The 24,965-nt window shown below is 32.1% G+C and overlaps 1 protein-coding gene across 3 annotated transcripts; it reads left to right on the top strand.

Annotated features, from left to right (window-relative positions):
* Positions 1–330: 330 nt before the first annotated feature.
* On the top strand, positions 331–15,116 carry LOC132702374 (eIF-2-alpha kinase GCN2). 3 transcript variants are annotated; one of them, XM_060670963.1, is made up of 25 exons: positions 331–489; positions 543–712; positions 768–1,023; positions 1,716–1,843; positions 3,103–3,206; positions 6,085–6,333; positions 6,394–6,555; positions 6,604–6,790; positions 7,045–7,300; positions 7,456–7,719; positions 8,782–8,936; positions 9,004–9,263; positions 9,541–9,834; positions 10,139–10,280; positions 10,339–10,478; positions 10,552–10,688; positions 10,745–10,881; positions 10,929–11,077; positions 11,134–11,318; positions 11,380–11,613; positions 13,670–14,020; positions 14,154–14,326; positions 14,385–14,613; positions 14,675–14,832; positions 14,916–15,116. In XM_060670963.1, the coding sequence occupies exons 1-25, from the start codon at positions 436–438 to the stop codon at positions 15,040–15,042; spliced, it is 4,701 nt and encodes a 1,566-aa protein (XP_060526946.1). In that variant the 5' UTR covers positions 331–435; the 3' UTR covers positions 15,043–15,116. The 3 variants fall into 3 exon arrangements, with proteins under 3 accessions (XP_060526946.1, XP_060526951.1, XP_060526960.1); XM_060670968.1 differs by having other exon boundaries at positions 366–489; positions 527–712; XM_060670977.1 differs by lacking the exons at positions 331–489; positions 543–712 and having other exon boundaries at positions 893–1,023; positions 1,720–1,843.
* Positions 15,117–24,965: the final 9,849 nt, after the last annotated feature.

Genomic DNA, 24,965 nt, shown 5'->3' with positions numbered 1-24,965 from the left:
TAAGTCTTGCTAAATTTATAATCTATGGTACAAGAGATAAGCAACCAAAGAAAGTTCGTGCCGAAGATCATTGATAAATTTTGGTAGCAATGGTTTTTTTTTTGGCCAGGTTCAGAAACATCTTTTTCCGGTCAAATGTAACAATTGTAACCCTGTAAATAAACTTCGTTATTTTGTGAAGACATTGTTTAATATTCACTGTTCTGGTTAGTTTGGTGAATTTGCTTACAGAAAATATTGACTACAGTAATACCCCCTCATCTTGTGAATGGGCGGCAATCTTTTGGAAAGCATGATGTCATAGAAAAAGAAGAAGAATAACCCCAAAATGTCAAATTGGTTTACAAATTTAAATGCAAAACACTAATAAAGCAGTATTAAATGGATGAATAAAAAAAATGAAATCTTTAAGAAATTAACATTAGTTATATTAAAATGTCGTTAAATGAAACTATAGAACGGCAGAATAATGAATTTGAAGCACTCCAAGTAGGTTTGCAATGAATTTTTCTAATTATATTTTAAGATTGTAATATTCCTAGGCAATATATGCAGATGATCTAAAAGATAAACGAAAGAAAGCAGCTTGGAATAAATGGACTCCTTTAGATCTGTCAATTACATTAACTCCATTTCAAGGAAGTTCTGGTCCTAGAGAGATTTATGTGAAATTGGATCTCCATATTATATGTTCTGAAAATTATCCAAATGAGTTACTACTTATATGCTTTTTCAAATTCTTAATTACCAAAATGTAAATATTGCAGAGTTCCCAATATATTACTTGAAAATAGCAGAGGTATATCTTCTGCCTTACTGGTTCAATTGAAAGCAGAGCTTGAGTATAAAGCTAAAAAATTACAAGGGGAAGAAATGATATACCAGCTGTGTCAGTATGGCCACGAGTTTTTATATAATCACAACAAACCTGCTATGAAAAGTTTATATGATGAAATGTTATTGAAGCAACAAGAAAAGCAATTACTGGAATTGCAAATGAAAGAACTGGAACAAAATCGGATGGTAATATTTAAAAATGAAATTTTTATGCTGATACATATAGAAATTTACATAGATAGTAGGCCATGTTCATTATTTACATTATTTACTTTTCTGTTCTTTTGTTATGTCCTCTTTTTTTGGATACATTTTATAAAATTTTTTAGACTAGACGTTTATAGTAGGGAATTTATTTAACATAACAATATTAAGGTTCTTTTTAACTTTAAATACTTGTCACTTTTCAGGATGAATATTTTTTATTGATTTTTATAAAATGACTGCAAAACTGCTGAAAATATTTTGTCCAATTTTTTACATTTTTAAGCATGACTAGTTGAATTAACCTCATTTTGACCATTGGATGCCCAAAAGAGTGAATGCATTTTTTGAATAAATTAATTCAATTTACAATGTTAATTCAACATTTCAATAATAACTGTATCAAATCATATTTATTCTTGAAGTTGTTGGCAGCTGTATACATTTTACAAGGATTATTTTGCATTATTTGTTTTCATTTGCACTAAATACCCTTATTTCATGTAATTTTTTATACAATAAGTTTTAGATACGTAGTGTAAGTGTTCATCCACTTTTAAAATTTAGTTAATCAATTTAAAATTAAGTAATACTAAGGTTTATAACATATGATACTAAACTTGATTCTTATATTTTGCCTTCAATAGTAGAGTATCATAATGTTTTATTTTAAGAAAGAAAATATAATCAAAGAAGTTCAGCAACGACAAGAAATGTTGATGGCCGAATCGAAAATACGGAAGGAAATATCTGATGATGAAAATGAAGAAAACATTCCCAGAAAATTTTCTGCTGATTTTAGGTAAATTGCCAAATGTTTCTGTTTTAATTTTGTTGTTGTTTATAAAATTTAATCTGAAGGGATTCAATTTTTAATGTTTTAGAAATGAACAAAATGTTTTTTCTTTTTGCCCTAGGCACTATACATTGCTTCTTAATGCAAGAGAGAAACAAAATATAAATTTATAATGACAGGGTGGACAACTTAAAGGTTATATAGTAAAATTCAGATAAATTGCAACTATTTGCACTAATTTACATACAATAGGAAGACGAGTTTGGTGAATAAATTTAATGTGGCAGCGGCATTATTACAGGTAATTTATTGGAATAATAAATAATAATAATTATACATGATTATAATTATAAAGGTGAGCAGATAATTGAGATATTAATTATTCTATGATGAAGTAAATAAATGATTAAATAGAAGTAAGAATAGTATGAAAACAGATAAATATTATTATTTAAAAAATGTTTTGTTTGAACTATAGTCATTGCAGTCTAGAGAAATAACGGGCTCTACAGTGTTTTCTAGCATGTTATCAGCGTCCTACATTCTTCTACTTATGCCTTGCTACAAGCCCTTTTACTTGCGCCCATACCAATTCTTAAGGATTTAATTCACTTAGTCAGTTTTCCGTAATTTATTTTTACTCATTGGTGGAATGAAATCATCCTCTTTCATTTCAGACATTATTTTCTCCAAGGTAAAACTAGTGTATTATTCTTCTGCTTTTCATCCTCATTTATTACATTTTCTTTAGTTCCTGTGCGTCTCTTGGGTGACCTGATATTGATATGTTGTTGACTCTTCAACTGCAGTCATATTCGATCACATTTCAACAATTTTTGCCACTCAGAATGCTAAATTTAAGTTGAGATGACGAAGAGCTTTGAACAAATTTCTCATTTTTAGAAAGTGCAGTCCCTTTCAAGAACAAACCTTGCCAACAACTTGCCAGAAAGTAACTATAATTTTAACTTAAAACACTAAAGCAAATACGTCAACTACCTGTTCCTCTACTTGCCACTCTCGAAACCCTTGACAATCATAGGTACAACGGCGACCGACGGAATGCGACTAAGACCACAAAGTTTTACAGTTCAATGATTTATGACTCTCTCGCATCTCTCGCATTAAGAAACAGAGTATAGTTCTCCAGTTTCTCAGTGTTATATTAAAAGTAATCATCTCTTTCCTCTTAAATAACCTCAAAATGTTTGTGTAATCTAAATTATATGGATGTTTTGTTGTTGAGTAAAAAATACGAATTTTAGAAGTCCGGATCATATTTGCCTGGAAAATGATTCACACTCTGATCATAAAAGCACCGTTTTGATGGAATTTAGTGGCAGAACCATTAGAAGAGGCCACTGTTTAAGTAAGATAATTTTTATAACTTTGTAGTAGTTTGTAAAATACAATATAGAACTTTTATTTAAAGTCATAAGTACGCTACAGTAAAATTGCAAAAATATGATAAAACGAGTGAAATTCTTAGACTCAATGCAAAAGTAAACATAATAAGTACTTATAAGAATTAGAGTAAAAAAATAATAGTTCTTAAAACTTCTACAAATATTGAAAAATTAAAAACCATAAGAGAATAAAATTTTCAAAGCCAAACAAATTCATTTAGTATATTACATCCTATGGAAAGTTCAGGAGAGAAAATATCACTCCATAAATTCTTAGAACGAAAGATATAAACCCTACTATTACCTACAGTCCAAATTTGGGTTATATACTACAGTTAAATACTACAGAAGCTATAAAGTAAAAATTTTTAAAAAAGCAGATCATATAATAATAATAATCTTTACAATAATAATAATCTTTATTGTCTAACAGCTTAACATCAATTTAGAAGACAATTTCATCTTAAGAATAAGTAGTCAGCTATATTCACTCCAGCAAAGTAATAGTGAAACATATAATCCATTATAGTATTTGAAATTTATTAGTAATTAATATGGTAAACTGTGAACGACTAAGACAAAAATGTCATTGTAGAAGTCATTAAAAGATTTCCTCAACTGATAGAGAGGACTTTTAATCAAAAACATTGCTTCTTGGAGTTACTAGGTGCAATTCTGGTTATGCTCTTGCAGTCCTTGAAGGAACATGAAAGTTCAGCTGACTTAGCAACTCATTCAATCGTTCATTCATTTAACAGTGACGGAACTTTAAACTTAGTAATAAATCACTCTGTGGCAGTCCCCTAGCCAGATTGAAAGTGAGAATGAAGAAAATTCACAGACTTTCTCTGTAGCATTTCGATTTGAGTGTTGTACTGACCAAATATTGGTTGCTACACTGTTGAACGGTACTTTAGTTTCTAGCGCGCATAATTATAGTATAACAGTCGAAATCTCTAGAATTTCTCACTATGCATTCTAGCAACTGAATTGCACTTCTACAGGCTTCATCGATATGATTTCTGAAGGAGAGTTTTGTGTCAAATGTTACACCCTGTTCTGTAAAATTGAGATATTTTCTTAATAATACGTTATCCAGGTGATAATTAAAAGTTATAGTATCAGTCTGAAAATGTTATTGCAAAACATTTATCTGTATTCATGGGTAGGTTAGGTTTGGTTAGTTTTTATGAATTTATGAATGCTACAAGATAATCACAAAATCCAAGCATCCTCAATTTAGGGAGCAGTGTATAGCACATCCACTCGTCTCTCGTGGCCCAAAGCCTTAGCAGTGAATTCCGTGAAGCAAGCCAAATTTTCTGATGGTGCTTCGACGTTTAAAGAAACCATGTTGTCTGTGGTTTACCGAGTGTTTCATTTGGTAGAAAATACTATCATGCAGCGACATCTCGAAGGCCCTCGCAAAAGGCGATATTATCGATACAAGCCTGTAATCGGATATATCAGATGCTTGTCCGTTTTTTAGGACGGGAGTAATTCTGGCCTCCTTCCGGACATCTGGAAAGATGTTTGTTGCTAGGGCTTAGTTAAAAATAAGAGACATGGGTTTAACTAAAGCATGTGCGCAATCTCGCACAACCAAATAAGGAACTTTATAAGGACCACAAGATTGTTCTTAACTCGTGCTGATGCTCTTAATATAGTGTCATCAGTTAAGTGATCAACAGTAATAAATGCATTAAAAAATACATTCAACTGAGGGATCTGTTGTTGAGTCTTGTATACCCCCAAAAAAATTACCAAAAGCATTAACAATCTCTTCAGGGCTGGTGTAAACTCTCTTCCCTGTATGTGAAAATTTCTGGCAATTAACGTCTCGGAACCTCTGTGACCGCATTTTCGGCTTTAAATATGTGGTTTTTATATGCGACATCAATCATTCTTTTACGGTCTGCACGTATTATATTGGATTAAAACCGACTCTGAACTGTTGTATTGGTGTTTTTTGAATTATTTCGGATGTGAACCATACCGGAAATGATCTTTTATGGATAATTGTTAAAATGTATAAGGTGTTTTATTTTATATGTTTATAAAGGGCCGAAAATAGACCCAAAATGCTATTTACAAATCTTCTGGGTTCCTCCTGAGTGGGTTCCTGAGAAATCGAACTTGCTGACGTTTCGCCAATCATTTTTGCTTTGTCTCTCCAATATATCCTGCGCCGCATATGCATGGAATGCTGTAAACTCCTAGTATCTCAAACAGAATATTGTCTTTGATAAGTAGAAGATGTTGAGAGATTTTTGGTTAGTTTTGGTTAGTTAAGGTCAGGAGGAATGCTGAAGATTTGTAAATAGTGGTTAATACCACAACAATTATCCTGCGGAAGTTTTTTTGAAAAATTATGAGATACATTGAAAAGTTTTCCGCCTAACCCAGACACAGTATAAATTTACCCGTTGTTTTTATGATATATTATTTCAACACTCAGTTAATAAGATGAAGATTGAATTGGTATCCCAAATTTGAAAATTGCTGCTACAAGTGACTATTTACACCAGCGACCAATTGCATTACTGACAGGGATTGTTGGAAATTAAAATTGTTGTTTAATCTTTAATTGTTATTTTTTCTTGGCTATCCCGAAGACTTCTCAATTTATACTCATAGTGTAAAAAGTTCATTTCCATTTGAGAAATTTCAGAAATAATTTTAGCAATTTCTTTGCTACACAGAGATTATTTTTATGGTAAGTTTTAAATTAAATCCAAATATCTATCAAATACGGATAAAACGATTTCCAATATGCCAAGGCTTCAATATGCCAAAGACCCATTTCCTAGCTTAATTAAATGCATGTAACATATTTTTCAGGACATTTTAGTAAAGAATATGTATCATTTTTTGGAATGGATATAGATACTGGTGAGGCCTTAGAGATTTTAGTATGGAAAATTAAAAATAAATATGAATTGCCCCTTACACAAAAGCTTTCTAGCATTGACCAGGAAGTGAATTACATTGCAAAGTTGAGACACGTCAATTTGAGCCACTATCTAGGTTTTAAATATGAAATTAATGGTGAATATATTAATGTTCATTTACTGAAGGAGTTTGTTTGTGGTAAAACTGCTTCGTTTTTTAGTTTTGATTAGAGTTATATTAATTTAGGCTCAATTTTAGGAGTTACTTGCTTTTCGTTGTTCACGGAACGTAATATTGAACCTGGCATCGACTGCTTGAGATATTTGGCTAAGGGGGTGTTGCTGGCTTTGGAATATCTGCATCGAAATAATGTTGTTCATAAAAATCTTACAGATTCGTGCGTTTTGGTTGATTATAAAGGTTAGTAAATATTTCTTCTAGTTTTTTAAAATAAAATGTGTTTTGTAGGTTGTATTAAAGTTGCAGAATATAGCATCCATAGGCGTTTGTCAGATTTATTGACAACGGTACATGGAAATTATGGGAAAAAATCTGACATATATGATTTTGGAAAATTGTTGCAAGCTCTATGTTGCGTTGAGAAGATTAATGTTTCCAATACATTATCGACTGAGCTTGTCGATCTATTAGAAAAGTAAATAGAAGAAAAATTAACTTTATCTCTATATAATTAATGCTATTTTTAACTGTCTGCAACATCAATAAGTAAGATTATAATAATAATATATAATATAAGCAGAATAGTTCCCAACTGTGAACATATTGAAAAACACACCTGAAACTTAAGAAAGAGCCTATTAATAATTGCACACAAATATTGCAGTTTTGCAATTTTGATTGTTTATTATCATTTGATAATACATAATGTACATTATTTTCATTTTCCAGATGTATGAACAAAAACGAAAGAGCTCGTCCGACTGCGAGTCAGCTTCTTCATCATTCGTTTTTTAATAAACACAAAGTTAGCTTTCAAGAAGCGGAGGTTATTGAAAATTTACCCATGGATCGTTCTATATCTCCTAACATACATCAAAATATATCAGCTCTTTCCAAAAGTAGTACTGGTGGCCAGTCCCGAATTGATGTTGAATTTGAAATTATGGAACTTTTAGGAAAGGGCGCTTTTGGCGATGTTTTAAAGGTATAGAAAGTATGCTGCTTTATACATTATTATTTATGTTTTTAGAAAGAAATGTGTTCAGAACACATTAAATTAACTTTCTGTTATTATTTCTGCCTACTGAAGTGGGTGTTTTAATTATAAATAATATCTAAACATTTAAAAAACAATTTTAGGTAAAAAATAAATTGGATGGACGCTTTTACGCTATAAAAAGGATAAAACTGAATCCTCAAAAAAAAGTTTTGAATAAAAAAATTGGCCGAGAAGTTATGTTGTTATCGAGAACTCTTCATGAAAATGTAGTGAGATATTATAACGCTTGGATAGAGACTACGACTATGAAAGGTGATTCCGAAGATGAGATGAATAGCAGTATTACAACCTCAGCTGAGACCAACATAAAAACTAACATTCCCAAAGAATTAAAAAATAACCAGGTAAAACGCGCGGGATGTTCTTCTATGATGTCCAGTTTTGTGTTTAAAAAACAAATTTTAATTATAAGTATAGAATGAAGTAATCATATGTTTATTTTGTCGGAAAATAACTGAACACGAGGAAAAGCACGGCGACTTCATCAAAATCTTGAAAAATAATTTTTAATTTTTCCTTAATATTTGGAATACCTCATAATGTGTATAGTGTGAAAAACTAGATGGAAGTAGACTCTATACTGATAACGAAATATATTCTATGCTAGGGAAAAGTAAATGTATCTTTATTACACCAAGACTCTTGGAATCAAGAGAGAAAGAGGCAATAACTATATAGGGTGTTACCATATTTATTTATTATAAATTTGGGTTTTGCAAACCTAAAGACTAAGTCTCGAGTCTCATATCCTTCTGACGCGTTTAACTATTCCAGTTATAACCACACTATACAACATACTACAAAACTTTTAAAACTTTTTAATCCTCCCAAAATTCTACCTGTTTTTATTTAACGGGCGCCGCTGGTTATTTTTGCCAGACTTTATAATCTTGAGATATACAACATAAAAGTCCATTCCGCCATTTATACAACATTGCAATCTACGGACTATATATATTGCAAGAATTCAATATTCTGTTCATAAGAAATGGAAAATTATATACTATTTCTTTTTATTTTAGTTCAAGAACAAATGCTGACCAAAGGAACATTATTATTTAATTCATCTTCTTGTAAATTAGGATTTTTTTTGTTGCCAGTATTTTGGAATAATATAATCAATCAATTCTGGTTCATCTTTTGTGTATCGTTTAAGTTTTCCAGTTCTTTTCACGGTGGTAGCGAAATTCATATTTAAAAAGAAATGTCATAATTGTATTTGTGTTATTAACACAAAACTTTGATTGGAGACATCCGATGGTATTGAAATCTCAAGAGAATTGAAACAAACTAAAATTTAATCCGACTTAAATATGTGGTTTGGGAGGTGAAGCTAGGTGTGATGTTCTTATCTTTAGTTTTATGGCTCTGGTGGATAGAATGATGTGCAGTGTATATTTTTATAGACGTCCCTCGTTGATGATCTGGAAAAATTAGGTCTTCCTATGAAAAACTTTGAAATATCTATCACATATGATAGTAAATCGCAGGCACTTTTTGTAAGTTCGTCTGATGATGATTCTTCTAGTAGTGAAGATGAAGCTTGGCGAGGACACATGGGGTAAAAAACTTTTCAGTTACTGAGATGATAGAAGTCCTGCTGTATTTTAATTACCTCTAATTTTTAGTGTCTGCAAGAGTTCTAACACTGATTCTGAAAGCATACAATTTGAAAAAGGATCGGTAGAAGAATCAGAATCAGAATTATCTAGTGCATCTATAAAATCGGCAAAACAAATTAAGATCGTCCCGGAAATAATAAAACAAGAGGCCTATATGTATATTCAAATGGAGTTTTGTGAGAAAAGTACATTAAGGACCGCAATTGACAATAATTTATATTTAGACGAGGATAGGGTTTGGAGATTATTTAGGGAAACTGTTGAAGGTAAAAAACGGCATTTATTAAGTTTGGAAATAATTATTATTAACACGAAAGGAGGGTATTGACTTAAATAGTTATATTTAGATAAGGATAGGGTTTGGGGATTATTTACGGGAATGGTTGACGGTAAAAAATGGCATTTATTAAGTTTGGACTTAATTATCATTTATAAGAAAGGAGTGTATTCCTTCAAATAGTTAACTGTTGTGTAGATTGATAGATTTGCGCGGAGGTATTCGCTAATATTATTTGAAAATGTATTTGTATTATCTGTTTCTAGGTTTGGCATATATTCATCAACGTGGTATGATTCATAGAGATCTCAAACCTGTAAATATTTTTTTGGATTCGCATGATCATGTCAAAATTGGGGATTTTGGTCTAGCTACTACGATTGCTATTCGATCAACCGCCGGCGATTTTGCCATGTCTAAAAACTTATCGGATGTGGTAAGAGACGAACTTACAGAGGAAAGCAAAACTGGCCAAGTTGGTACAGCCCTGTATGTGGCTCCTGAAATTCTGGATCTTCCAAAAGTTATATATAATCAAAAAGTCGACATATATAGTTTAGGTAGTATGGTTCATTCAGTTTTTTTGTAAGCGTTTCTTACTAATATGCAAGATTTGGACTTAATTTGCAAAACTTTATCTCTTAACAAATTTGGAAAATAGGTATTTAAAAATGTGTGTATAGAGTTTGATTAAAAGTTCCTCTCATATAACAGTATATGACAATTCTTATCATGTAACAATTTTTTTTTACTTTGTTGGAATTCTGGATAAGTTCTACTGGTATTTTACCAAGTTTTTAATGTAGACAATTAAATGTAGTTGTCAATAGTCCTGATTATTCCTTATTAAAATATTTTTTGTAGGTATAATTCTCTTTGAAATGTGTTACAAACCACTGAAGACTGCAATGGAAAGAAATAAATTATTGGGTAAATTAAGGTTAAAAGAAATAATTTTTCCCAATGATTTTAATCCAAAGAATGAACGTGCTCTTCATCTGGTAAGGTAGGTTAAAATGTAAAATATTCTGAAATTTGAAAATTAATTGTATAGTAAAACACAGAGCCCTACTTAATCATGACATTTCAAAACGGCCAACGTCCCAAGAACTGTTGCAGTCTCCGTATATTCCACCTCCTGTGCTTGAAGAGAGGAAGTTACAAGAAATGGTAGTCAATACACTAAGCGATCCAAAATTAAAAAGTGAGCATTCATTTATTATTTTTTGGATATATTTTCCAATTAGTTGTGATCTTTCTTAAGAATAATATTTTAGGTTATAAGTACCTTATATCAGCGTGTTTGAAGCAGACTCTGTCTCCTGCTCTTGATATTACTTATGATAAAGATCAGTCTTCAGATTCGGTAAAATATTGGCCTTTGTATGAGTTTGTGATGGAACTTTGTGTAAAAGTAAGCATGTTATTGAGGACTCTAATTGAACCAACTATTTATGACAGGTTTTATAGATTTTCAAGAAACATGGTGGGGAACATTTGTCTACACCTTTGTTTATGCCCAAAAGTAAATATTATGAAAATACTGAATCCTGTGTAAAAGTCATGACTCGTTTTGGTAATGTTGTGTCAATTCCACATGATCTTAGGTAGGTGATCTAAGTGGTACTGATTGAAGGCCAATGTAATTTTTCAGGGTTCCATTTGCAAGATATGTTGCCTGGTACTATATCACGTGTTTAAGAAGATATTCTGTGGAAAGGGTTTATGAAGAAAAAAATGTTGTTGGTTTCATGCCCAGGGAATACTATGAATGCGCATTTGATATTGTAACACCCACACCGGGTACAAGATAATTGGGTTTATGTCTTTGGTGCTTACACATTAGTTTTAATTTTCAGGGAACCTTTTGTCAGATGCAGAAGTGCTCTACACAGTTTATGAAATTATTAATGAACTTCCAGGTGCCAGAAATAAACACATTTTAATTAGGTTAAATCACGCAAAATTATTAAAGGCAGTGCTTATACATTGCGGCATAAAAGAAAAGCACGAAGAAGTGTTTAACATTCTTTTAGAAAACAAGGTAAAGCCAAATCATTAGATAATATTTCGCGTAATGTCAATTAATTGCAGCTTGCTTTTAGTATGAAAAGATACCCAAATATCAAATTCAGAATTTTTTCGTTGGTCATGGTCTCTCAGATAACATGATCAATTTGTTAATGAATTTTTTGAATTCAGAATATGAAGTATCCAAATTGTCAAATCATTTTCAAACAATTACAAAGAAAAAAACTGGGGAGGCTTGCTCGATGGCCAAGGAAGCTATACATGATCTTAAACTAATTATTCAAAATGCGGAATCATATGGAGTTAAGGTCAGTAAATTTATTATTAAGTTCCCCAGCCGGTGCACTCAAGATTATTTTATAATAATGAAAATTTAAAGGAGTAACTTTCTTTTACTGTTTTGGCTAGAACTTGGCCACTGACTATCTTATTTAGCAATAAAACGTGTATTCTAAATATTTTTAGTTTTTGTAGCTTATTGACAATAATTGGCAGTTGTTTTTGTTGCTGAAATTTTAAATTTTCTGTTTTTAGTTATATATATTATTAGAAATTAATAAAAAAAAGCTAAAACACGTATACAGTCCAATCACATTTACGTTTATTACATGAATATAAATAATCGAAAGCGGAAAGTTAACCCGAGCAGGAAGAATATCTGCCTGACCAATAGACGTATTTGTGAAGACCGTAGCCTTACACCTAGCTTTGCTGCTTCCAAGGCAAACACCAAAAGAAAAATTAATTTGGACATATTTGTGAAGACCGCAATCTTACACCTGGTTTGTTACTTCAGAGACAAAGACCAAAAACGTAGAAAAAGAATTTTAAAATAATCCCTCATTGGAATCATTTTCATCATTCTTTTTTCATGAATTCTAGAATCCCTTGCATATCACAATATTGAGTCTATTATAGGGGCCATGCTCTAAGTTGTTCCTCAGCAGCCTTGATTATAACCTTCATGCACTGCAAAACTTCATACTGTCCCAAAAACTCATAATCGCTCTTGCTGATGTGCATCTGCGAATCCCTGTGCAATATGCAACATTATCCCTAGGCTTTTGTTTCCTGCTACCCAAAATGGAACTTGATGCAAGCTTCTCAGCTACACGCTGTCTGTCCAAACTACGATTACGAACTGGTGTCAAATATTTCGACAAATTTTTCAATAAGGCTTGAATCAAAGGTGTTGAATGTTGAATCCCCAACAAAAGTTGCGATGGAGTCATATTTGTAGATTTTTGCGTTGTAGTATTTAAAACCAATTATATTTTCTATAGTCGGCTCGACCATTCTGATTTTATCTAGGTGTCAACTCTAAGGAGGTTTCTGATGGTACTCATATAACGCTCTGCCTTTCCATTTCTAAGCTGCTGTATTAGGTTTCGGATTTCTTCGCTAGCTAATTGTTCCTTATAGGCCCAATCTTGATGTATGATTCTCCGTACATTGGGTTTTCTATTAAGGCGATCCACATGGAGTAATCTGCTGCCTTTACAATACACTCTTTCAAAATTGAAGTCTTGTAAATACACCTACCATTGGGCGATTCGGGGCAATAAATCCTTTTTGAGCATTGTTGCCTTGATGGAATTACAATTGGTAATTTCACAACAAGTACGAAAATTAATAAGAATGGTATTAGCACGTTGTAGTTCTTTTGCTAAAGCGGAAACCACTTTGGGCTGAGCTTCAAGTTTCTGGAATTCCTCCATAACCCAAACTGCTTGCATCTGTGTGAAATTCTGTAGGCAATAATAACACAGACATTTATGAGGCCACTATGAAAAATTTTTGAGATCATGCGCATGTGCTAGATTTAAAATCTCGCTTTTAAGCAGTGACTTTGCGGTGTACAACAACTGACAGAAGCGGCCTTTTTCTGGCAGTATTTTGCCAAAATATGCACAGATATCGTTAAATGGCCTAGGCAAATGAGTTACTTGTGTAAAAATAGTTCAGGAAGAAAATGGCGCAAAGTGCAAGTTTGTGGGTGAGGAGGTGTAGAGGCATGCCCGGATAATTACATTATCTTCTCTACGCAAATATCAATGCCGCCTGCGGCGCATTAATTTTTACCGTATTATAGTGCCATATTATCTAGTGCTATATGCATGTAGCTATTAGCTAAGACAGTGGCCTCACCCACTTTGCGCCATTTTATTTGTAAATAGGGATATCTACTTTTTTTGCTGAACATTGAATGGGATCTGCACATATTGTGAGATAATATTTCAAAATTTTTACGTATCCTAGTAAAATGCGCAAGTGGTAAACATGTATCAACCAGGAAATGTTAAGAGCTTATCAGGCCTCTTGGATATAAAGTACTTGACTTTAACCAATGATTATTTATTGCAGTTTGATATTGTGGTTGCCCCGGGACTCGTATACAATGTCCAGCAATACTCAGGCATGATTTGCGAATTTTCTTGTGATCTAAAAAAGAAGCACAAACACAATGTTAAAGAAGTTATAGCATGCGGGGGTCGGTATGATTCAATGATTTCATATTATCGAGGCGTTATGGAACAGGGTAATAAGTTAAAAAAAGAAGTCAGCCAGTCCGCCGTGGGTATCTCCATCCGTGTAGATAAAATTGTGCAAGCAGTACAACAATCTGTAAAAGAGGAAGAGTTGCCCAAAACAGATCCAGTAGTGATTATATTGTCTTATACTAGTTCTTCCAATTTGGTGAAGGAAACCAGAAGGGTATAAATTATATTTTTTTAACATTAAACGGTTATTGTTAGTGTATATCGTTTCCTACACAATTTGCTGTAACACATTGTGGATTTGTTTTTATGATTACACATATTAAACGAGGCTAATACACTAATTTCAGATCCAAAAATCGTTGTGGAATGCTGGTATAAGATGCTTTGTTGTACATGATGTAGGAGATGATGAGATACAAGAAAAAGTAAATTTTGTTAAAATGGCTCATGTTATAATATTAAGTGACAATGAACATGGAATTGTTAGAGTAAAAAGTTACGATGGAGATACTAAAGACAGGTAAGGAGACCTTGAAGCTATTCTGAATATATTATGTTGATTTTAAGAATGAGAATAGATTTCAGGAAAAGAGGTATACAGTTTCCGAATTGCTGGAAACAGCACAGAAAATTTTTAAACCTAATAATGAAGCATTTCATGATAACACCCATGCAGTTGTACCTATTTCGAGATCTGAAAGCAAAACAGGGTATATTGAAAAAAATGAACCTGATAGGATTGTTGATATCTCCTTTGTGACAGTTGAGAAATTATCTTCCAATACAAGAAAAAGATATGAAAATCAGGTAATATTTGATGAAATGAATCGGATAGTGTGTTTTATATTATGTGACTACATTTTTTTAGGTTCGATCCCAACTAGATGGGCTGTTTAAGAAACTAACAGGTTTTATAGCAGTGTTAGGTGTTAATCTAGAATCAGATGTTATAACGACATTAGCTTCTGTTCTCAATCTTGAATCTGAAAATTCTTTTCTTCCGTCTGTTGATATGTGTTCAAGAAAGTAAGTTTCTGTTTTTTTCCTGTATTGAAGATTAGTAGAGCAGAAATATTTTAAAAAACTTAATGTTTTATTTTATTTTATAGGCATCAACGGCATAAAAAGTATTTAGGCGATATTTGTGATGAAATATGGGACTTGAAGTTGAAGAAAACAAATCCAGTTATTATTCTTTACAGTTTACCAAGCAACAGTTATAGAGTGATTTTTTGATATATTTTTTTTAAAGACTTTTTCTGTGACGCTGTAATGAACTTGAAACTTGTAATCAGTTTACAATATATGAAAACAGGAAAGTAGTCATTATTTTTTATCACATGTAATTCAGCAATTCATGACAAAATGAACTGCAGTAAGTGATAATTGTATCATTACATTTTAATCACCTAAATGTGATTGTTTTATATTCTCACAACATGGTTCCTAACAACTATAATATGGAACAAAACAAAATACCTCTAAAATAAGGGAATTTGAGTTTTCCAATTTTTTGAATTTACTGCTGAGGAAATGGGTCGGGCAAACCCAAAAGAAAATATTTATCTCATCATGTTTTATGTGAAAAAATATTTCAGTATTGGGGGTTCCTAACTAGGATGGATAAGTGGTATGGCCCTTTAGGTTATGAATTAGCTTTACTATATGCGAACACGATGATTGTAACCGCATATGGTTTTGAACAAGACGGGCACCTCACCATGTAAGAGAGTACCTGAAACAAATCTTTTCTAAATTTTCTTTGGGGTCACCCAAAAACCAAATCCAACACCTTGGCTGACTTAGAAGAGTGGATAAAAGCAAAAATTCGAGCAATAACTATTAGAGCTGACCCCTTAGGACATTGTCATTTATTAAAATAAGTACAGTTTTTTTTTAATAGTAATAGTATTTTACATGAAAAAATACTGAGAATTTTAAGGGCAATACAAAAATTGAATAAAAATATACCCTGTCTATTTAAAATAAGAATGTTTAATAACAGATTAAAAAAAATATATAAATGTGGCAACGTCGCCTATGCATCCATTGGTTTCGGCCTAATTAAAAACCCCCTTATAATAAATTTCATGATTTTAAGTCTAATAATTCCTGAAATATATGATCGTTGCGCGATTTTTGTATATAATGTGTGGTATTCACTTCACTTTGTCTCAGTTATTCGTTGATTGATGAAAAAAGTATGAAAACTTTTCGTGCTAGCATTAGCTAGTGGATAAACTTGTCGAAACTTATGTTTTTCTTTGATGTTTTATGGTAAGAACGGATTGAGTTATTATTCTGTTATTATATATCAAAAAACCCGCTCTGACGGCGTCGATAAGAACTAGACATATCACAAAGCAGATGCGTTTTGATGATACCTGATAAAACGGGCGGAAAGTGTCACTTTAAGGCGCCAACTGTGTTACCCATAGCCGCAAGTCACTTCGGATATTTCCTGTACTTTATTTACAGACTTGCGTGGGATCCTATGTTTTCGGTAGATTTTAGCCACGGATGATATTTCAAATTTTGCCAATTCTTTACTCACTTTAGTTACTTAATGTCTGTATTCGTGCGGTAACTAAAAAGTAATGGTCATTGAAAGAGTATGCAACACATTGATAAACTTCCTCTGGGGTTTGTCAAACTTGTTGCATAATATACTATTTCCAACGAGCCGAAGTTTTTTCAGTTCATTTCGTTCAGTCATTTGTCATTTGTTTATTTAAAAAAATTGAATTAACCTCACCACTTGATTTTAACAGAAAGGTGAAAAAATATTAAACACAAATAACCTGCTTAACCTTAAAAACCATATATTTTCTGGCACGTTACCATGTTTCTTTCAGGAAAAAAAAAACACTAACAATTCGCTTTGCTTTTGAGATACATGGTGAAACAGTTAATTGAATTTTATATGTCTTCTTACGTAAAATCCATCGGCGTACTCAGAACACCCTGGATATATATAATTTTTATTTGATTGCGTTTTTTATTCGCTTATAAAAAAAGTTATAGTTATTGTACCTTTTTACATTAAAAAAAAAGTACTCTTTTTCTAACTTAATTTTATTCCAGTTAACGTAATATTATTGTTATTAAGCTCATTATTTTATTACAAAAAATACGAATAGAATAAAAAAAAAATATTAAACTTAAAAAAAGTGCTCAAACTGATTTCCACCATCTACCAGACAGTTTTCGCATAATTTACGAATTCATCTTTGGGCATTTACGAGGATAATTGGCCTAGATCAGGGACCGCATGCATTCGTTTGCAAATTTTGCGTGGCCCGCCAAAGCATTAAGATAATTTTACAAAAAATCAACAAATTTAGAGCGTGGCAAAAATACACGCTAACAGAAACATAGTGCAAAGTCTATTTTACTGCGCAAATCAGTGTCCATTCCTTAGCGAGTACAATAGCTCACTTAGTGTAGCATTTTTTCATTGCACCGGTTTGCTACTGAGTTTACTACTAAAAACCCGTTCATATTGACAACCGTATGACGTTTCACTGCAATAGGTAATGGAAAATAAATGTTATTTTTAATTTATTGGTATTATACAGTGACTCACAGCTTAAATGATGCAATCGCTATAACAAAAACTAACTGGTCTGAATGTCTCTTTATTTATTTGAAAAAAAACAAACAACTTATTGAAATTAAGATAGTAAAGAGCATTCTAAAAAAGTGTGAATTACTTTTTGTCTTAAATATGCCTTACTTACAACAATTAACAAAGATTTAATTAAATTATGTACAATATTAACGTCACAGCTTAAATGATGCAAAATAAAATATAACCAAATCAATAGAGAAAACCAACTGCATAATTTGAAATACTCCTGCTAATGTTTAGTCAGGCTTCCCTCTTTATCGGTAACGGCTTGTAGTCTTCTGGGTCCTTTGTTTTTTAATATCAACCACAAATTTTCAATTACATTTAAGTCTGGTGATTGGTGTGGTGTCCTAATAACATTTGGGCAGTTGTAAAGCAACCAACAGTGGACCCGAAATGACGTGTGCTTTGGATCATTGTTATGATAGAACCGATAATTGCAACCCATATTTAATTGTTGGGCACTAGCAACAAGATGCTGTCTTAATATATTCAAATACACATATTGGTTATTATTACCTACTCCTACAGATGAAATACAGCCGCATAATATCACTCCATGGTGCTTTACCGCAGTTTTAAATTTTTCAAGTGGGAAAATTTAAAAAATGTGACAACTGACGGTGCAAAGAATATGACGGATCGGAATACTGGTTTGCTAGGCTTGAAAAAATTAAATATCTATAGCCTCCTCTACCACTTCATGGCATAATCCATCAACATGCACTTTGCGCAAAAGTTGTAAATTTGGAAAATGTACTATCGAACATTTCTAAAATGAAAATGAAAATGAAGATATCATTTATTTTTCTGAAGTGAGATGGCTCAGCCGTGGGAAAGTTTTCGCAATATTGTCCTCGATTTTTGGGAAATAAAATATGCCGTTTCTCAGCTGGCATTGTTTTTGAGAAACAGGGTAAAACAGAAAAGTTGCAGTTACCCTTTGTATTTTAAACAGCCTATATCGTAGTAAAATACGAAATGTTGATATATTTTAGGGAAGTCAATCAACAGTGTAAATATTTATACGTATTTTTAAAATTATTTCCCAGCAATTACGTATAAATAGGGTAACTGCAATGATCAAATTTTCTGTTTTACCGTGTTTCTCAAAAACAATGGCAGCTGAGAAGCGCCATATTTTGTTTCCCAAAAATCGAGGACAGTATTGCTAAAACTGCAACACTCCCCTCCCCACCCCCACCCACCAAAAAACGGAAAATGTCCAATCAATAAGCTCAATGTTGAGCTCATTGATAGTGGAGGTTCCACCACAGCAATTTTTGATTCAAAGAACCATTGAATAGCCCTTTTCAAATGTACCAGTACCGTGTAGACCTTTATTTTATTGATCGATCCTTCAACGTGACATAGGTATTATATACGTTATTTAATTTAATTAATAAGATAAAATATGGTCTCCATCGGACGTCTCGAATGTAACGCAGCGTCGGGGGTCGGCGTCATTTCTGCATTTCATTACTTCCCTCAGCCTTATTAAATTCAATGAAAATTTCCTCCAGTAAGTTTAGAAATATCGTGTTGCCATTTTGCTTATTTACTGGTGCGAAAGTGTTTATTCGGCGATAATTTTAAATAAAGGGAGTTAATTCACTCGCCTTATTTAAAGTAATAAGTACGCTACGGTACAAAATGAAAACACAACCATGTATTAAAGTTCTTTATCGGTTTTACGAAATTGATCCGAGACCACGTCGTTACAAAATCCGAGATAAATTTTATAATCGGAAAATTAATTAGAGCAACGCAGTCATATTTCATATTTTTAATGGGTGTTAATATAAGTAATTTTAATATATTTTAATTAATTAATTAAGTTCAAACTCGCTTTTACGTTTATAAAATTTGTGCATAATATACTAATTGTATACACTTTAGACTTTATCAACGTGTAGTATACTATGCTTTTTCTGCAACCGTTAGCTAGTTTTAGCGACGCGTTGCCTGGAAACATCCGCTTTATGAAACGTTGTAAAGTGGGTATTCGTGGTAATTGGGTATTTTAAAGTAGGAACTAAAAAAAAATGGATTCAGTGAACCTATAATTAAAAAAAACGCGTAAAGAATTTGTTTTATTTTTAAAACTTTCTCACAAGCTCGTTTAAAGATCTTATTATCAATTGAACTGAGGTATTTTTCAGATTCACAGTTAGATTTAGTTAGAGATAGTTAGATTTTCACAGTTATTTATTACTTAACAGCTATGACAATATTTCGACATCGATATATAAATCAGTGTAGGGTTATAAATTTAAATTGAACGGAGACGCATTTAAGTGAGTATTTTTGCTTTTTGTTTCATTATGTAAAATATCAAAATTATCTTCAAACTTGTGTATTTCTGAATTTAAATGTAAGGCATAGTTAGAATCCGAACTTTTATTTTTATACGCTCTTTTATGTTCGTTAATGCGTTTCTTAAGTGTTCTCTACCTCATCTGATAAAAATTTTGGGAAATGAAGAGTTATTTCAAACTGTTTTTTAATTATAATTTTATCTATCACAGAGGGTTCGTAATCATTGTTGAATGCTATTTGTATTATAATATTTAATTATTTTTTAAAAATTTCTGTTGATTTCTGATAAATGGAAAAATCTAATTTGTTCTGAAATTTAGTTATAGTTAGGTCCAAAAAGTTTAAAGAGTTATTTAGTTCCGTCTTTACAGTAAATTGTATACGCTTATGTATGAACTTCATATGATTGAAAAATGACTGCAGTTGTCTTTCCATTCCAGTGAAACAAGCAAAGACATCATCTACGTATCTATACCGCCAAAGAAATATTTTACTCATATGATGTTTATATATGATATTTTCCATATTGTCCATGAAAATTTCTGCAAGTAGTGGACTAAGTGGGTTTCCCATAATTAATCCCTTTTTAGCAATATAAAAGTGGCAATTAAATTCAAAATAAATTTGGTCTAAACAAACTATTAAACTATCTAAAAAGACTTGTTTTATAACAGGGTTGACTTGTCTCTGAGTAAGAATATCGACTGTTATGTTTATTACGTCAATTGGTGGAGTGCAAGGAAATGGATTTTGGGCGTCGAATGCAAATAGAATTGTCTTAGGAGGAATTTTAATGTCTTTAATCTTGTTGATTAGTTCGAATGAATTTTTAATAACATATCTAGGTTTAAAGGCAATATTATATTCTAAAATTTGTATTAATCTTGTTGAAAGTTTAACTGATGGTGCTGTTACAAAAGAAACTACAGCCCTAATTGGCATATCCTTTTTGTGTAATTTAATTAAAGAATATAATTTTGGAGGTTGGCATTAATACTTATTAGTTGCTATTTTTTCCTGTCATGCTTCTAAACAAGCGCATTTCAAGATTTCCGTAAGGATCTATGTATCAATGTCTATAGGTTATCGAACATATCACATATCACTCTGGATATAACTAAATGATTGATCGGTACTGCCGAGGAGTACCCTAGTTAGTCATTTACTCTTTAAGTTTCGATTCAGCTTAATTAATAACGTGATTGTTAAATTACGATCTTTTGAAAATTCACCAGGTAAACATGATGGGCAAACCAATACCTTATTCAATGTGTCATTCATTAAAATTATCCTACTCATTATCATAGCATATCCATTGTTAGACAATTTGTAGGTAATCTAGTGTTCTCTATGCGTCGGAAATATCTATAACTTGAAATATTATTTTTTAATTAATCAAGTTATAACATAACGACAATTGATAATTTGGGTTTGACAGGTATAACAGATTTAGTTATTATTTATTATGATGCATACGGCCATTATCTCTGGCAGCGTATAGCTCGACAACCACCCAATACATGGAATCGATAGATCACAGCTCGAGAAAGGGTATCAGGTGTTCTGTTTGCATAACGAGGCAACGGTGGGGTTTTGGAAGGCACCGCTAATCGAAATTACAATATTTGCAATTAAAAACAGCCACTTAGTAATTAGCGTGCTGATTTACTACGACGTGGGTCGAGATTAGTGGCCTGCTCTCAAGATTGCCTTCCTTATTATGTAAAACACTTTTTCCAAAGTTATTAATTTGTAATCGAGTTCCTTCCTTCCTCACGCCAGTGGGGGGTCTCAGAATGTAAACAAAAAATGTGTATGGACGCGTTACATTAGCTTTATTTTCGAAATAATCAGTTTCCAGTAACCAATATTAATTATTATTGAGTTGTAAAGTAACATACACCAGTGGTTTGTTTGTTCAACTTTTAGAAATCATCAAACCTTTAGAGTTGATTTCAACACGAATGACTATAGCAAGAACTTAATTATTTTTGTAAAAACATTAAGTGTTTCGAACTAGGATTGGTACATAAATAATTTCATCTCCTGTGTTAGGTCTCGTTTGTGTGTCTTAGTAATTATGAAAAATGTGATAGTAGATAGTGGGTAGATATTAAACAATGACTCTAAATAACATAATAACTTTTATCACGTTTCTTATAAATGTAATATTCTTTGTGCGACAGTGTTTAATGGAGCTTATGTTTTGCTACTGTATGCATACCAAATCAGTGCATAATTGGGTATTTTACTTCCTACTCTAAATAGTAAAGTTTCAAGAAAATTTATTATTATTTTTTTAATTTTAAAGGCAATTGGCATCCAGGTAAATCTAATTTACATTCAACTTATCAAGTTTCTAATTGATTAAGTCCAACTACTCTAGATGAACTTAACTGAGGTGACATTTGCTTGATGAAAACTCAACTAACACAACTAATTTAGAACAAAAAATGTTCCGATTTTCACAGTTGTTTATTAGTTGATAATATTACGATATCTATATACACATAATCAGTATACTTAATTACTGGTGTAGGATTATAAATTTAAATTTAACAACGGAGACGCATTTAAATCCAATATTTTCTATATTGTCCATGAAAATTTCTGCAAGTAGTGGACTAAATGGGTTTCCTATAATGAATCCTTCTTTAGCCATATAAAGGTGACCATTAAATTCAAAATAAATTTGGTTTAAATGAGCTATTAAACTATCTAACAAGTCTTGTTTTATAATATAATATAATATTTACAGTATAATATGACTTGTTTCTGAGTAAGAATATTGTCTGTTATGTTTATTACGTCAATGGGTGGAATGCTCGGAAATAGATTTTGCACTTCAAAGGAAACTAGAATTGCCTTAGGAGGAATTTTAATATATTTTTTGATAACATAATGGTGCTGTTACAAAAGACACTACAGGCCTAATTGGCATATCTTGTTTGTGTAATTTAATTAAAAATTGAACTGAGGTGGCTTTTACGTGATGAAAATCCATTTATCAAAATAAATAAGAACTAAAAGTTCAGATTTTCACGAAATTATATATTATGACATGACAATTGTTTCGACAACACCGTGTCTTTATCAAATGCACATTTGATAAAGACGCGGTATTGTCGAAACAATTGGCATGTCATAATATATAATTTCGTGAAAATCTGAACTTTTAGTTCTTATTTATTTTGAATTTAATTAAAGAATATAATTTCGGAGGTTGAGGATTAATAACTATTAGTTTGTATTGCTCCCTGTCATCGCCTTTTTAGGCCTAAAGCTTGCCAGGAGACTTCTTTTTTAGCTTCTAAACAAGCGCATTTCAAAACATATCACACATATCAAGCTATTAAACTCTTTAACAAGTCTTGTTTTATAATAGCGTTGACTTTGAGTAAGCATATTGTCTATTATGTTTACTAAGTCAATCGGTGGAATGCTAGGAAATAGATTTTGGACGTCAATGGAAACTAAAATTGCCTTAGGAGGAATTTTAATGTCTTTTACCTTATTGATTAGTTCGAACGCATTTTTGATAACATATCTAGCTTTAAAGGCAATATGATATTGTCAAATTTTTATTAATCTTGTTGAAAGTTTAACTGATGGTGATGTTACAACTACTACAACTACAGGTCTAATTGGCCTAATTGGCCTGTAGTTGTAGTAGCCTGTTTGTATAATTTAATTAAAGTATATAATAAATGGGTCTAAAACTAGGACACTATTAAGAAAAAATAATCATGGAGAGTGCAGTGTTGCCTAAGTTTCAGTTCTACCTGCGCTATTCAAAAAATTAAAATTAGATAAATCAGACTGGACCTAATCACCGACCGTCGATCATTCGGTATTCAGCTTTCCCATAATTAAGTTATATCGTTCCCGTATTCAAGAAGCTTTTTTAATCACGTTCAAGTACCTTTTTATTGAGCACATAGATTACCAGATACATGCAAGGAACAATGTCAAGTCAGATTAGTTAAGCTGTGTCCCAACGCCGGGGATAATTGCTTTCCAAGGAAAAATTAACAGAAATCCGTCCGAATCAGAATTCTCATAGTTCAGTGAATGAAGAAAATGTAATTACTTTCATTCAATTACGACCCAACCTGGGTCCAACGGTGAAACGTGTTAATTAAATTTGTGTTTAGATATACTCTAGAATTGTACAGAACAATATTATGTGGGCAGGCGATGGGAATGCAACCAGAGTTGCATTTTATTTGTTGGTGTTTTTACTCGACGGTGTGAATTTATATTGAATAGATTTTTAAAATTCTTTTTTGATTTTGTTTGTTTGTTGTTTTGGACCATGTAGCTGCGAGGGCTGTCTTTTATATTCCGGGATTTTCTTAAATTAGTCCTGCCATCTGGCCATTAACGTTTTTATAGAGAAGTTTGACATTTTGAGGTTAGGTTTACTCAGTTATGTTTTCGCGAAAGAGTGTTTTTTGTGATAAATTAAAAAAATTGAGACGGTTAAAAATGGAACTTAATCGGGAGCATTTTCGGGCAATAATTTTTTACAACTTTATGCGTGGACTAACTCAACAACAATGCATAGATGAACTTAATTCGACTTTTGGAGTTAAAGCCCCATCTCATACTATTGTTTATCGCTTGTTTTCGAAGTTCAGTCGTGGTCGTAGTTTTCTTAAGGATGAATTTCGTGAAGGTCGTCCAAAATCGGTGGTTGTCTAAGAAAACATTGATGCAATGCGGATACTGATTTTGCAGGATCTTATGTGACTTACCATCAGATTGAGGTATCTTTGGGCATTAGTGGGACTAGCATACATACAATTTTGCATGAACATTTGGCCGCTAAAAAAATTTGGTCGCGTTGGATTCCACACAATTTGACATCAGCTCAAAAAGAGGCTCTTTTGATTGGTCAAAGGAAATTCTAAAAAAATAAGATGGCGGTGCGATCATGGATATATGCATATGAACCTGAAAGTAAGCAGCAGTCGACTGTGTGGGTCTTTCAGAACTAGACAAAGCCCACAAAAGTTTTTCGTGCTCGAAACACGTAGAAAGAAATGATAGCCTGTTGTTTCAGGAAAACTGGCCGCATTGCAACTCTTTCTTTGGTGAAAGGTAACATAGTCTGAATGGTACACAACCATTTGTTTGCCGAAAGTCTTCGAAGAAATTAGAAAAACCAGCCGCCTAAGACGAATCACTCTCCACGACGACAATGCTC

Source organism: Cylas formicarius, unplaced genomic scaffold (genome assembly GCF_029955315.1).
Source record: "Cylas formicarius isolate icCylForm1 unplaced genomic scaffold, icCylForm1.1 PGA_scaffold_10__41_contigs__length_53128322, whole genome shotgun sequence".
Lineage (NCBI taxonomy): Eukaryota > Metazoa > Arthropoda > Insecta > Coleoptera > Brentidae > Cylas > Cylas formicarius.
This window is presented reverse-complemented; position numbering and strand designations above follow the sequence as displayed.

Bases quoted from the DNA above. Each gene is read 5' to 3' on its own strand.
- LOC132702374 (XM_060670963.1), top strand. From the start codon at position 436: ATGTCGTTAAATGAAACTATAGAACGGCAGAATAATGAATTTGAAGCA. The intron at 3,207-6,084 runs GTAAGATAATTT...CATATTTTTCAG, and splicing joins TAGAAGAGGCCACTGTTTAA to GACATTTTAGTAAAGAATAT. The intron at 10,882-10,928 runs GTAGGTGATCTA...GTAATTTTTCAG, and splicing joins TCAATTCCACATGATCTTAG to GGTTCCATTTGCAAGATATG.